The sequence below is a fragment of the Zingiber officinale genome, chromosome 5A, assembly GCF_018446385.1.
Source record: "Zingiber officinale cultivar Zhangliang chromosome 5A, Zo_v1.1, whole genome shotgun sequence".
Classification (NCBI taxonomy): Eukaryota; Viridiplantae; Streptophyta; class Magnoliopsida; order Zingiberales; family Zingiberaceae; genus Zingiber; species Zingiber officinale.
Window position 1 is genome coordinate 10,338,732 of NC_055994.1, and position 12,825 is coordinate 10,351,556.

Consider the following 12,825-nt stretch of genomic DNA (forward strand, 5'->3'; position numbering starts at 1 on the left):
TCCTTCTCTTTTACATGCAGATAATAACTATTGTGGTGCTGATTTTAAAAAATCAACATCACGTCTTAATTATAATAGCACCATCGATGGTGTTGATTTAATTTGCACTATCACGAGTCTAGTTTGATTCAGATCAAACCTAATGTGGATCTAATTTCTCGGAGACCAAGACCACATTTTGGTTAAAGTTAGCATAATATTGTAACACATCCGAAAGAGACCAAAATAAGTAATAAAGAGAACCGTTAGACTTCTTGCAGTCTTAAAAATTCATGACCTGAAATGAGTCTAATAAGACTTATTTATGTCCTAAGTAAGTTTCGACCAAAAACCACAAATGATGTCCGATTGGATCCATTTCAGGTCGTGTGGATTTCTAAGGCTACAAGGAGTCTAACGACGCCCTTCATTTCTTATTTAGGTCTCTTCGAAGGTGTTACAATATAATGCAAAGTCAACTAGATTTTGTAGGACCGTTGCAGCCGGCTAGAAGGGAGTTGTTGGATAGTCCTGTAAAAACAAAGCAACCATTTCTCGAACTCTTTAAGCTAACACTTGTATATATAAAGTAAGCCGATAAATTAAAAGCATAAAGAAAAAGCGATGCACAAGGATTTACTTGGTTACAACCGATGTGGTTGTTAATCCAAGGAAGATTAAGCTCACTAAAAACTCCTTCAGGTGGAGAAGCCTCGTACAGTGTTGAAGGGTAGAAAACAGAAGCTCAACTTTAGACTAAAGCTTACAAGCGTTGGATTTACAATTCAGAGTTCGTTTTTAAAAGCTTCTGGACTAAGGCTATATTTAAAGCCATGGTCGGGGCGCTATGAAGGGGTTCCGGGCGCCCTGGGGGGATAAACTTTATCCCCCAACGATCAGGTTGAGTCAAATCTCGATCCTGGTCAAAAGTCTGGTCTGGGCACCTGGAAGGGCTCCGGGCGCCCCGGAGCCCAAAGTCAACAGATGTTGAAATTTTTGTCCGGGACTTCTTCTCTGGTTCGGTCTCGCCTCGGTCCGATTCTTCTCCTCCGGATCTGCTCGCTTGGGTGATCTCTGCCATCCGGAAAGGGGCTCACCCGAACTCAACTTCCGGTCTTCTCGAGCGTGCTTCCCTTTGGTTTCTCGTCCCTCGGAATCGCCACGTGTTTCTTCTCGTCAGCCAGCGTACTCATCCGCAGTCATCATCCCTCAGACGCACCGTGTACCGTCCTTCTCGCTAGCTGCGTCTCTTGCTCCCCAAGCAATCTTCCGCTCGGGCTTTCGTCCCTCGGAACCACCGTACGCTTTCTTCTCGTCCGCCGGTGTACTCTTCCGCAGCGCTTCGTCCCTCGGACGCACCGTGTGCCGTCCTTCTCGCTAGCTGCGTCTTCCGCTCGACTACCTGTGTTTCTAAGCTCCTGCACACTTAGACACAAGGTTAAAACAACACAGGACCTAACTTAACTTGTTGATCACACCAAAACAACCTTGGGGTTCCAACAATCTCCCCCTTTTTGGTGTGATCAACACAAGTTAAGCTAGGGTTAATATAGACATTAAATAAAATTAAGTAAATTAACTTAATTTACAATTTAAGTGCAAAAAGATAGAAAAGATTTAACAAAAAAATTAAATCTATCTACCTCCCCCTACACTTATACTTTCCCTTCTCCTCCTTTGATCACAAAAAAATTAGGTTTGATCAAAAACAATCTAAGGGTTAAAGACTTAGAAAAAAAATAATTCTAAGTCAAGGAATAAAATTTTTAGGAAAAAAATTTCCAAGTCATTAAGAACTTTTTTAGAAAATTTTGAGAACTTTGGAAATTTTGGAATAATTTTCACAATAGCAATATCAAAATATCAAAGAAAATTTCTAAGTTAAGAATAACTTTTGGAAAATTTTAAAGTTTTCACCATAAAAAAATTTCTAAGCCCAATACTGTATTTAAGAAAATTGATAACATTAAAAAATTTCTATGCATTTATTTATTTATTTATTTATTTTATTCTAATACTTTTATCAGAAAGTTTTAAATTTCCATTTCAATATTTCATAACTTCTTAAATCACACTTTTTTAGATTTAAAGTAAATGATATTAAACATGCAGAAAATTCTTTTGATGAAATATTTGGTAAAAGATCTTTCAAACATGTTTCAAGTTTGCAAGATTCATTTGACAAAGTATTTTGTAACTTGCAAGACTCTTTTGACAATACTTTTATTTGGCAACATTCTTTCAGCAACATAATAGGTAAAAAATCTTTCGGCAATTTGTAAGATTCGTTCGAAAAAATATTTTGTAGTTTGCAGGAGTCTATTAATAATAGATTTCTTAATTAAAAAACTTTTTTGAAGATTCAATTCTGATTCTAAAAAATCTTTAGGCAATTTTTCGATTGATTGAACCAATTTATCAAAAGTTCGAGTCCATACCTGACTTACCTTTTCGATAGTTGATTCTCCCCCTGTCGAGTTGCTTTCTTCCGAAGTCTCTCCCTCTTTATCGTTGCTCATCTGGGATGGGCTTTCTGTGGCTTCGGGATGGAATTCGACCATTGAGTTTGTTGGGGGTATCTCGATAATTTCTTCCATCTCGGATTCTTCTGATGACGGCTCGATATCTATTGAGGAGACGGCTTCAACCGGTTCTTTGTAGAGCTTTAAGAACTTTTCCCAAAGTTCTTTTGCGCTTTTGTACATTCCGACTCTGTCGAAATCTTTAGTTGGTAATGCGCTTAGAATGTGAAATTCTGCCCGTCCGTTTGCCATCGATTCATTACGTTGCTTCTTGTTCCAGAGGCGTAGATCGAGTTCTTCTCCATTCGTTGTCTTTGGTGCTTCATAGCCAAATTTTAATATTAAAGAAATACCAAAATCAGAATTAAGATATACCTCTATTTTTTGTTTCCAGACGGAAAACCCCCCCTCGAATGCAAGTGGGTAGTCGCTAGCTTCGGCCATCATTTTGTTGCTTCAGACGGCGGTTAGTCCTTCTGAGGCGTCTCGGCTCTGATACCACTTGTAGGACCGTTGGGCCGGCTAGGAGAGGGTTGTTGGATAGTCCTGTAAACACAAAAAGCAAACAACAACCTTCCTCGAACTCTTTAAGCTAACACTTGTATATATAAAGTAAGACGATAAATTAAAAGTATAAAGAAAAAGCGAGGCACAAGGATTTACTTGGTTACAACCGATGTGGTTGTTAATCCAAGGAATATTAAGCTCACTAAAAACTCCTTCAGGTGGAGAAGCCTCGTACAGCGTTGAAGCACAGAAAATAGAAGCTCAACTCTAGACTAAAACTTACAAGCGTTGGAATTACAATTCAAAGTTCATTTTTAAAAGATTCTGGACCAAGGTTATATTTATAGCCTTGGTCGAGGTGCCCCGAAGGGGTTCTGGGCACCCTGGGGGGATAAACTTTATCCCCCAACGATCAGGTCGAGTCAAATCTCGATCCTGGTCAAAAATCTGGTCCGAGCGCCCGAAAGGGTTCCGGGCGCCCCGGACTGCTCCGGGTGCCCCGGAGCCCAAAGTCAACAAACGTTGACTTTATCATCCGGGACCTCTTCTCTGGTTCAGTCCAGCCTCGATTCGGTTCTTCTCATTCGAATCCGCTCGCTTGGGTGATCTCTTCCATCTGGAAAGGGGCTCACCCGAACCCAACTTCCGGTCTTCTCGAGCGTGCTTCCCTCCGGCTTCTCGTCCCTCGGAATCGCCGCGTGTTACCTTCTCGTCCGCCAGCGTACTCATCCGCAGTCTTCGTCCCTCGGACGCACCGCATGTCGTCCTTCTCGCTAGCTGCGTCTCTTGCTCCCCAAGCAATCTTCCGCTCCGGCTTTCGTCCCTCGGAACCACCGCACGCTTCCTTCTCGTCATCCGGTGTACTCTTTCGCAGCGCCTCATCCCTCAGACGCACCGCGTGCCGTCCTTCTCACTAGCTGCATCTTCCGCTCGACTACCTGTGTTCCTAAGCTCCTGCACACTTAGACACAAGGTTAAAATAACACAAGACCTAACTTAACTTGTTGATCACACCAAAACAACCTTGGGGTTCCAACAATCTCCCCCTTTTTGGTGTGATCAACCCAAGTTAAGCTAGGGTTAATATAGACATTAAATAAAAGTTAGTAAATTAATTTAATTTGCAATTTAAGTGCAAAAAGATAGAAAAGATAAAAAAAAAAAATTAAATCTATCTACCTCCCCCTACACTTATAGTTTCCCTTCTTCCCCTTTAATCATAAAAAAATGGGGTTTAAAGAAAAACAATATAAGGATTAAAGACTTAGAAAAAAAATATTTCAAAAATAAAATATTTCAAAGTTAAGGAATAAAATTTTTAGGAAAAAAATTTCCAAGTCATTAAGAACTTTTTTAGAAAATTTTGAGAACTTTGAAAATTTTGCAATAATTTTCACAACAGCAATCTCAAAATATCAGAGAAAATTTCTCAGTTAAGAATAACTTTTGGAAAATTTTTAAGTTTTCACCATAAAAAAATTTCTAAGCCCAATACTTTATTTCAGAAAATTGATAACATTAAAAAATTTCTATATATTTATTTATTTATTTATTTATTTTATTCTAATACTTTTATCAGAAAGTTTTAAATTTCCATTTCAATATTTCATAACTTCTTAAATCACACTTTTTCAGATTTAAAATAAATAATATTAAACATGCAGAAAATTCTTTTGACGAAATATTTGGTAAAAGATCTTTCAAACATGTTTCAAGTTTACAAGATTCGTTTGACAAAGTATTTTGTAACTTGCAAGACTCTTTTGACAATACTTTTATTTGGCAACATTCTTTCAGCAACATAATAGGTAAAAAATCTTTCGGCAATTTGTAAGATTCGTTCGAAAAAATATTTTGTAGTTTGTAGGAATTTTTTAACAAAAATTCTAATTTGCAGGAGTCTATTAATAATAGATTTCTTAATCTAAAAAACTTTTTCGAAAATTCAATTTCTGATTCTAAAAAATCTTTAGGCAATTTTTCGATTGATTGAACCAATTTATCAGAAGTTCGAATCCATACCTGACTTACCTTTTCGATAGTTGATTCTCCCCCTGTCGAGTTGCTTTCTTCTGAAGTCTCTCCCCTTTCATCATTGCTCATCTGGGATGGGCTTTCTGTGGCTTCGGGATGGAATTCGACCATTGAGTTTGTTGGGGCTATCTTGGTAATTTCTTCCGTCTCGGATTCTTCTGATGACGGCTCGATGTCTATTGAGGAGATGGCTTCAACCGGTTCTTCGTAGAGTTTTAAGAACTTTTCCCAAAGTTCTTTCGCGCTTTTGTACTCTCCGACTCTATCGTAATCTTTAGTTGGTATTGCGCTTAGAATGTGAAATTCTGCCCGTCCGTTTGCCATCGATTCATTATGTTGCTTCTTGTTCCAGAGGCATAGATCGAGTTTTTCTCCATTCTTTGTCTTTGGTGCTTCATAGCCAAATTTTAATATTAAAGAAATACCAAAATCAGAATTAAGATATACCTCCATTTTTTGTTTCCAGACGGAAAACTCCCCCTCAAATGCAAGTGGGTAGTCGCTATCTTCGGCCATCATTTTGTTGCTTCAGATGGCGGTTACTCCTTCTGAGGCATCTCGGCTCTGATACCACTTGTAGGACCGTTGGGTCGGCTAGGAGAGGGTTGTTGGATAGTCATGTAAACACAAAAAGCAAACAACAACCTTCCTCGAACTCTTTAAGCTAACACTTGTATATATAAAGTAAGACGATAAATTAAAAGTATAAAGAAAAAGCGAGGCACAAGGATTTACTTGGTTACAACCGATGTGGTTGTTAATCCAAGGAAGATTAAGCTCACTAAAAACTCCTTCAGGTGGAGAAGCCTTGTACAGCGTTGAAGCACAGAAAATAGAAGCTCAACTCTAGACTAAAGCTTACAAGCGTTGGAATTACAATTCAAAGTTCATTTTTAAAAGCTTCTGGACCAAGGTTATATTTATAGCCTTGGTCGAGACGCTCCGAAGGGGTTCTGGATGCCCTGGGGGGATAAACTTTATCCCCCAACGATCAGGTCGAGTCAAATCTCGATCCTGGTCAAAAGTCTGGTCCGGGCGCCCGGAAGGGTTCCGGGCGCCCCGGAGCCCAAAGTCAACAGACGATGACTTTTTCATCCGGGACCTCTTCTGTGGTTCAGTCCCGCATCGGTCTGGTTCTTCTCCTCCAGATCCGCTCGCTTGGGTGATCTCTGCCATCCGGAAAGGGGCTCACCCGAACCCAACTTCTGGTCTTCTCGAGCGTGCTTCCCTCTGGCTTCTCGTCCCTTGGAATCGCCGCGTGTTTCCTTCTCGTCCTCCAGTGTACTCATCCACAGTCTTCATCCCTCGGACGCACCGCGTGTCGTCCTTCTCGCTAGCTGCGTCTCTTGCTCCCCAAGAAATCTTCCACTCCGGCTTTCGTCCCTCGGAACCATCGCATGCTTCCTTCTCGTCCGTTGGTGTACTCTTCCGTAGCGCCTCGTCCCTCTGACGCACTGCGTGCCATCCTTCTCGCTAGCTGCTTCTTCCGCTCGACTACTTGTGTTCCTAAACTTCTGCACACTTAGACACAAGGTTAAAATAACACAGGATCTAACTTAACTTGTTGATCACACCAAAACAACCTTGGGGTTCCAACAATCTCCCTCTTTTTGGTGTGATCAACCCAAGTTAAGTTAGGGTTAATATAGACATTAAATAAAATTAAGTAAATTAACTTAATTTGCAATTTAAGTGCAAAAATATAGAAAAGATAAAAAAAAATTAAATCTATCTACCTCCCCCTACACTTATACTTTCCCTTCTCCCCCTTTGTTCACAAAAAAATAGGGTTTGAAGAAAAACAATCTAAGGGTTAAAGACTTAGAAAAAAAATATTTCAAAAAAAAAATATTTCTAAGTCAAGGAATAAAATTTTTAGGAAAAAAATTTCCAAGTCATTAAAAACTTTTTTAGAAAATTTTGAGAACTTTGAAAATTTTGCAATAATTTTCACAACAGCAATCTCAAAATATCAGAGAAAATTTCTAAGTTAACAATAACTTTTGGAAAATTTTTAAGTTTTCACCATAAAAAAAATTCTAAGCCCAATACTTTATTTAAGAAAATTGATAACATTAAAAAATTTCTATGCATTTATTTATTTATTTATTTTATTTTAATAATTTTATCAGAAAGTTTTAAATTTTCATTTCAATATTTCATAACTTTTTAAATCACACTTTTTCATATTTAAAGTAAATAATATTAAGCATGCAGAAAATTCTTTTGACGAAATATTTGGTAAAAGATCTTTCAAACATGTTTCAGGTTTGCAAGATTCGTTTGACAAAGTATTTTGTAACTTGCAAGACTCTTTTGACAATACTTTTATTTGGCAACATTCTTTCAGCAACATAATAGGTAAAATGTCTTTCGACAATTTGCAAGATTCGTTCGAAAAAATATTTTGTAGTTTGTAGGAATTTTTTAACAAAAATTCTAATTTGCAGGAGTCTATTAATAATAGATTTCTTAATCTAAAAAACTTTTTTGAAGATTCAATTTCTGATTCTAAAAAATCTTTAGGCAATTTTTCGATTGATTGAACCAATTTATCAGAAGTTCGAGTCCATACCTGACTTACCTTTTCGATAGTTGATTCTCCCCCTGTCGAGTTGCTTTCTTCTGAAGCCTCTCCCCCTTCATCGTTGCTCATCTGGGATGGGCTTTCTGTGGCTTCGGGATGGAATTCGACCATTGAGTTTGTTGGGGATGTCTCGGTAATTTCTTCCATTTCGGATTCTTCTGATGACGGCTCGATGTCTATTGAGGAGACGGCTTCAACCGGTTCTTCGTAGAGCTTTAAGAACTTTTCCCAAAGTTCTTTTGCGCTTTTGTACTCTCCGACTCTATCGTAATCTTTAGTTGGTATTGCGCTTAGAATGTGAAATTCTGCCTGTCCGTTTGCCATCGATTCGTTACGTTGCTTCTTGTTCCAGAGGCATAGATCGAGTTCTTCTCCATTCGTTGTCTTTGGTGCTTCATAGCCAAATTTTAATATTAAAGAAATACCAAAATCAGAATTAAGATATACCTCCATTTTTTGTTTCCAGACGAAAAACTCCCCCTCAAATGCAGGTGGGTATTCGCTAGCTCCGGCCATCATTTTGTTGCTTCAGACGGCGGTTAGTCCTTCTGAGGCGTCTCGGGTCTGATACCTCTTGTAGCACCGTTGGGTCGGCTAGGAGAGGGTTGTTGGATAGTCCTGTAAACACAAAAAGCAAACAACAACCTTCCTCGAACTCTTTAAGCTAACACTTGTATATATAAAGTAAGTCGATAAATTAAAAGCATAAAGAAAAAGCGAGGCACAAGGATTTACTTAGTTACAACCGATGTGGTTGTTAATTCAAGGAAGATTAAGCTCACTAAAAACTCCTTCAGGTGGAGAAGCCTCGTACAGCATTGAAGCGCAGAAAACAGAAGTTCAACTCTAGACTAAAGCTTACAAACGTTGGAATTACAATTCAAAGTTTGTTTTTAAAAGTTTCTAGACCAAGGTTATATTTATAGCCTTGGTCGAGGCACTCCGAAGGAGTTCTGGGCGCCCTGGGGGGATAAACTTTATCCCCCAACGATCAGGTCGAGTCAAATCTCGATCCTGGTTAAAAGTCTCGTCCGGGCGCCCGGAAGGGTTTTGGGCGCCCCGGAGGGCTCCGGGCGCCTGGACTGCTCAAAGTCAACAGACATTGACTTTTTCATCCAGGACCTCTTCTCTGGTTCAGTCCCGTCTCGGTCCGGTTCTTCTCCTCCGGATCCGCTCGCTTGGGTGATCTCTGCCATCCGGAAAGGGGCTCACCCGAACCCAACTTCAGGTCTTCTCGAGCGTGCTTCCCTCCGGCTTCTCGTCCCTCAGAATCGCCGCGTGTTTCCTTCTCGTCCGCCAGCGTACTCATCCACAGTCTTCGTCCCTCGGACGCACCGCGTGTCGTCTTTCTCGCTAGTGGCGTCTCTTGCTCCCCAAGCAATCTTCCGCTCCGGCTTTCGTCCCTCGCAACCACCGCACGCTTCCTTCTCGTCCGTCGGTGTACTCTTCCGCAGCGCCTCATCCCTCAGACGCACTGCGTGCCTTCCTTCTCGCTAGCTGCGTCTGCTCGACTACCTGTGTTCCTAAGCTCCTGCACACTTAGACACAAGGTTAAAACAATACAGGACCTAACTTAACTTGTTGATCACACCAAAACAACCTTGAGGTTCTAACAGAATCAGGGTCACGTAGGGCCTGATCTGAATCAGACTAGACTCATGGTAGTGTAAAAAATGATTAATTATGTCAGGTAATGTCGAAGTTAGGGCGATCAGCCTAGTCCCACAAAAGTTTCCCACCGACCGCTAGGGTAAATTGAAAAGTGCTCACAGTGCGAGGCCTAGAAGTCTAACATCGCTTGGTTAACTTAAACAATCGACAACATTGCTATCTCATTTTGTCTATCATGTGATATTGTTGATCGAAGATAATTCTTGATTAACTTAACTTCAAGAAACTTATTTCTGTCGATACAATTATTATTGGTATGGTTAACAAAATTTTATAGGTAATATAAATATTTGAGATTAAACCATTATATTTTGTGAGACATTATATCATATCAGTTGCTATTTATTTCATTTGTTAAATAACAAATCATGAACATCGACTCCGAAGATAACTCATCACCATTAATGTTTAAACTCCAATTGTGGGTCAAAAATTGTTGAAACTCCATAAAAAACTTGATAAGTTAGTTAAAGGCTCACTCATTATAACTTCTCCAAATTCAATAAAAATTCAAATAACTTTTGATATTGTTTAAATTATTCAAACTGATTTGAAAAGAAATCAAGCACGATCAATTATAAATAGAAAACATTCAATTCTAAAAGATTTTTCACATGATTGATTGTGTCATTGTCACTTTCATCAAATTCTTCCATTCTCCAAATGATACGTTTTTCTCAATATTTAGGTTCAATCCATAAATGAGGGTGTGAATGCATATAATAAACAGAGATGGGGACCAAGAATTTCCTTATTTATATTATTTTTTTTAGAAAGAATTTTATTCGCTTTCTAATATAGAATTTCTATATATGTTTCAATTACTAAATTTTATTTCTATATTAATTATAGGTCGCAACTAGGCTACTGCATATTAGGTACTTGTTTAATTACTACGATCTCATCTTCAATTCTTCATGGAGCAGTCGCTGAAGAAGACGAGGACGATGCCTAGAGATAGGGAGTTGTGGAAGAAGATGAGGACGATGCGTAGAAATAGAAATAGGGACGGAAAGGAGGAGGAAAAAGACAAGGGAATATTATTGTCGGGGGACACCATTCTATTTCTACCGGACGAACTCCTGCAGAAGGTGCTCTCCTTTTTGCCCTTCGTCAACATTATCAGATTGGGCATCGTGTGCAAACGATGGTACGAGGTGGTTCACTCCTCCGCCCCGTCGTCGTGGGCGATGATGGCGCCACAGAAGACGTTGTTCTTCAAGCCCTGCTTCGACGGCTGCACCACATTCTCGGGCCACTTATACGACTCCGGTCTCCTCCAGTGGTACAACTTCGGCTCCCCTCGCTTGGAAAAGAGCCTCCGGTGCACGTCCTCCTCCTGCGGCTTGGTCTGCTTAATGAACCCCAGCGACGGGAGCCGCTTATTTGTTGGCAATCCCATCAAGAGAGACTGGAAGCTGCTTCAAGTCCCCGGCCACTCTACCCCCAACTTCAACGCGCTCGCCTTGTCGTTCGATCGCTGCACGCGCGGCTACACCGTGGTCGTCGCCAAGTGCATCCACACACAGCTACTTGGGAAATTCTTACAATGGCACTTATCCGTCCACATCTACCAATCGACGACGAAATCATGGGCCACTCCCTTCGCCCAAGACCTCGGCCACTGGCAAGCCGGCAGGTATGTCGTCATATGCGACGGCGTGCTCTACCACTTCATTTACCATCTGGATCTGAAGATCCCCCGCTTAGTGGCGTTCGATCTTGCCAAGCCGCCCTCTAGCATTCAGTCTCTGATTCAAGAATCGATTCCTACGCCATGCCCTTTTGGTTGTTCTGGATTGCTCAACCTGTCGAACAAATTGGTCATGGTTGGAGCGGTCTACGACCCGCCGGACGAGGTATGGGTGATTTTGGAACTTAAGGAGGATAAGACATGGCGGGAGGTGTCTCAAATGCCGATTTCCATGCAGAAGAAGTTACGCAGGTCTGATTCAATCAACTGCTGCGGCGCCGGTGACTTCATCTTCATGCACACTGCATTGTGGCCGGAGATACTGACCTTCGACATGGGGCAGAAGGTGTGGGCATGGTCGAGCCATCCCTACACTGAGCAGTTGCACTTATGTTTCAAACCGAGGTCCCAATTCTACTACGGCTTCTGCTTCGAACCGAGATTCGACATCTCCCCTTGATCTCTCTGCTGCATGCATGATTCGCTTAATTTACAACTTGAGAAAAAAAAATACTTTTTAGTTTCTTCTTGTTTAATTTGGTTAAGAAAGAATGTTTTATTATCTGCCAAGGCTTTGATCATCTGTCCGTAATTATAAGGTCATATGTTTATGGACTTCAAGAGCAGTGAGTGTTTAAACTGGATTAGTCGGATACAAGCTACTCTGGGAACAAAATGTCAAACTAGTAACTGAAGAAATTTACCATAGGTCTAGTTGTATCCTTTTAGTGTAGCTCCTTGTGTTATTTGATTTCCACCCTTGCAACTGTTGTTTTAGCTCGCGTTTTAGTTTTAATAATGGAAAATTTTCTCTACACTAGACAAAAGTTATTAATGAGTCTAGATTCATTAGAATCACTTTAAATATGAAATATTCTCTTACGGTACTCTTCCAAATTAAAAAAAAAAACTCACATTTCATAATTTCAAAATATTTTAAGTTTTCCATGGGAGCTAGAGACAATTCCATCATCAATAAATTTGATACATAGTCATCAATACCATCGTCCCTTAAATCTAACTATGTTAAAATTCTTTCGATAGTAATTTTAATCACTAATATGTTTGGATCAAAAGTTATTGATGAGCCTAAATTTTTTATAATAGGTTTAATCACCACATGAAGGGTGCCCTCGCGCCTATATCCAGGGCACCCTCAAGCTCCATGAGGGTGCTCTCGAGCTGTGCTGCAAGGCTGATTCTCCAGGTTACCCAAAGTAAACACGTTTCCTACAAAATACGTTAGTCCAAAACACTAACCATACCCTGCAAAACAAGGTTAGCACAATATAGACATAATTAAAAATATATTTGACAGTCTTCTGACTGTCCGGTTCTGACTTGGAATTTTCAACCGAAAACCCTAGGTCGAACCGACACTTATTGTTCCCTCACTGGGGAATGCGTTCTCACCTACTCCACTCAGGAGAATATACCTGTTGCTATAACGGTCCTCCAAATCGATTAGCTTTTGCTCAGTACCCGAGACTCCAGGACTTTCCTGCTGGACGTCTGCTCCACGACTCGCCCAGTCTTTCACCTGGTTCGTGCCACCAGGACTTTTCACCTAAAGTTCCCGACTCTAGGACTTTTACCCGAAGCTCTCGACCCGCCAAGACTTTCCGCCTAGGGTTACCATCCTCTAGGACCTAGGGTTACCACCCCCTAGGGTTTTCTCTTTGCCTAACAATAGTTAGGACATTTCCTCACCTAGGGTTACCACTCCCTAGGACCTAGGGTTACCACCCCTTAGGGTTTTTTCACCTGCCTAACTGCAGTTAGGACTTTTGCCTAAGTACACTTAGGACTTTCCTGCATACTCATTCCAAGAC

General features: G+C 40.4%; 1 protein-coding gene across 1 annotated transcript; it reads left to right on the forward strand.

Annotated features, from left to right (window-relative positions):
* The first annotated feature begins 10,217 nt into the window (after positions 1–10,217).
* LOC121979412 (F-box/kelch-repeat protein At3g61590-like) lies at positions 10,218–11,453 on the forward strand. Its single transcript, XM_042531402.1, has one exon. It carries the CDS (start codon positions 10,218–10,220, stop codon positions 11,451–11,453), a length of 1,236 nt encoding a protein of 411 aa, XP_042387336.1.
* Positions 11,454–12,825: the final 1,372 nt, after the last annotated feature.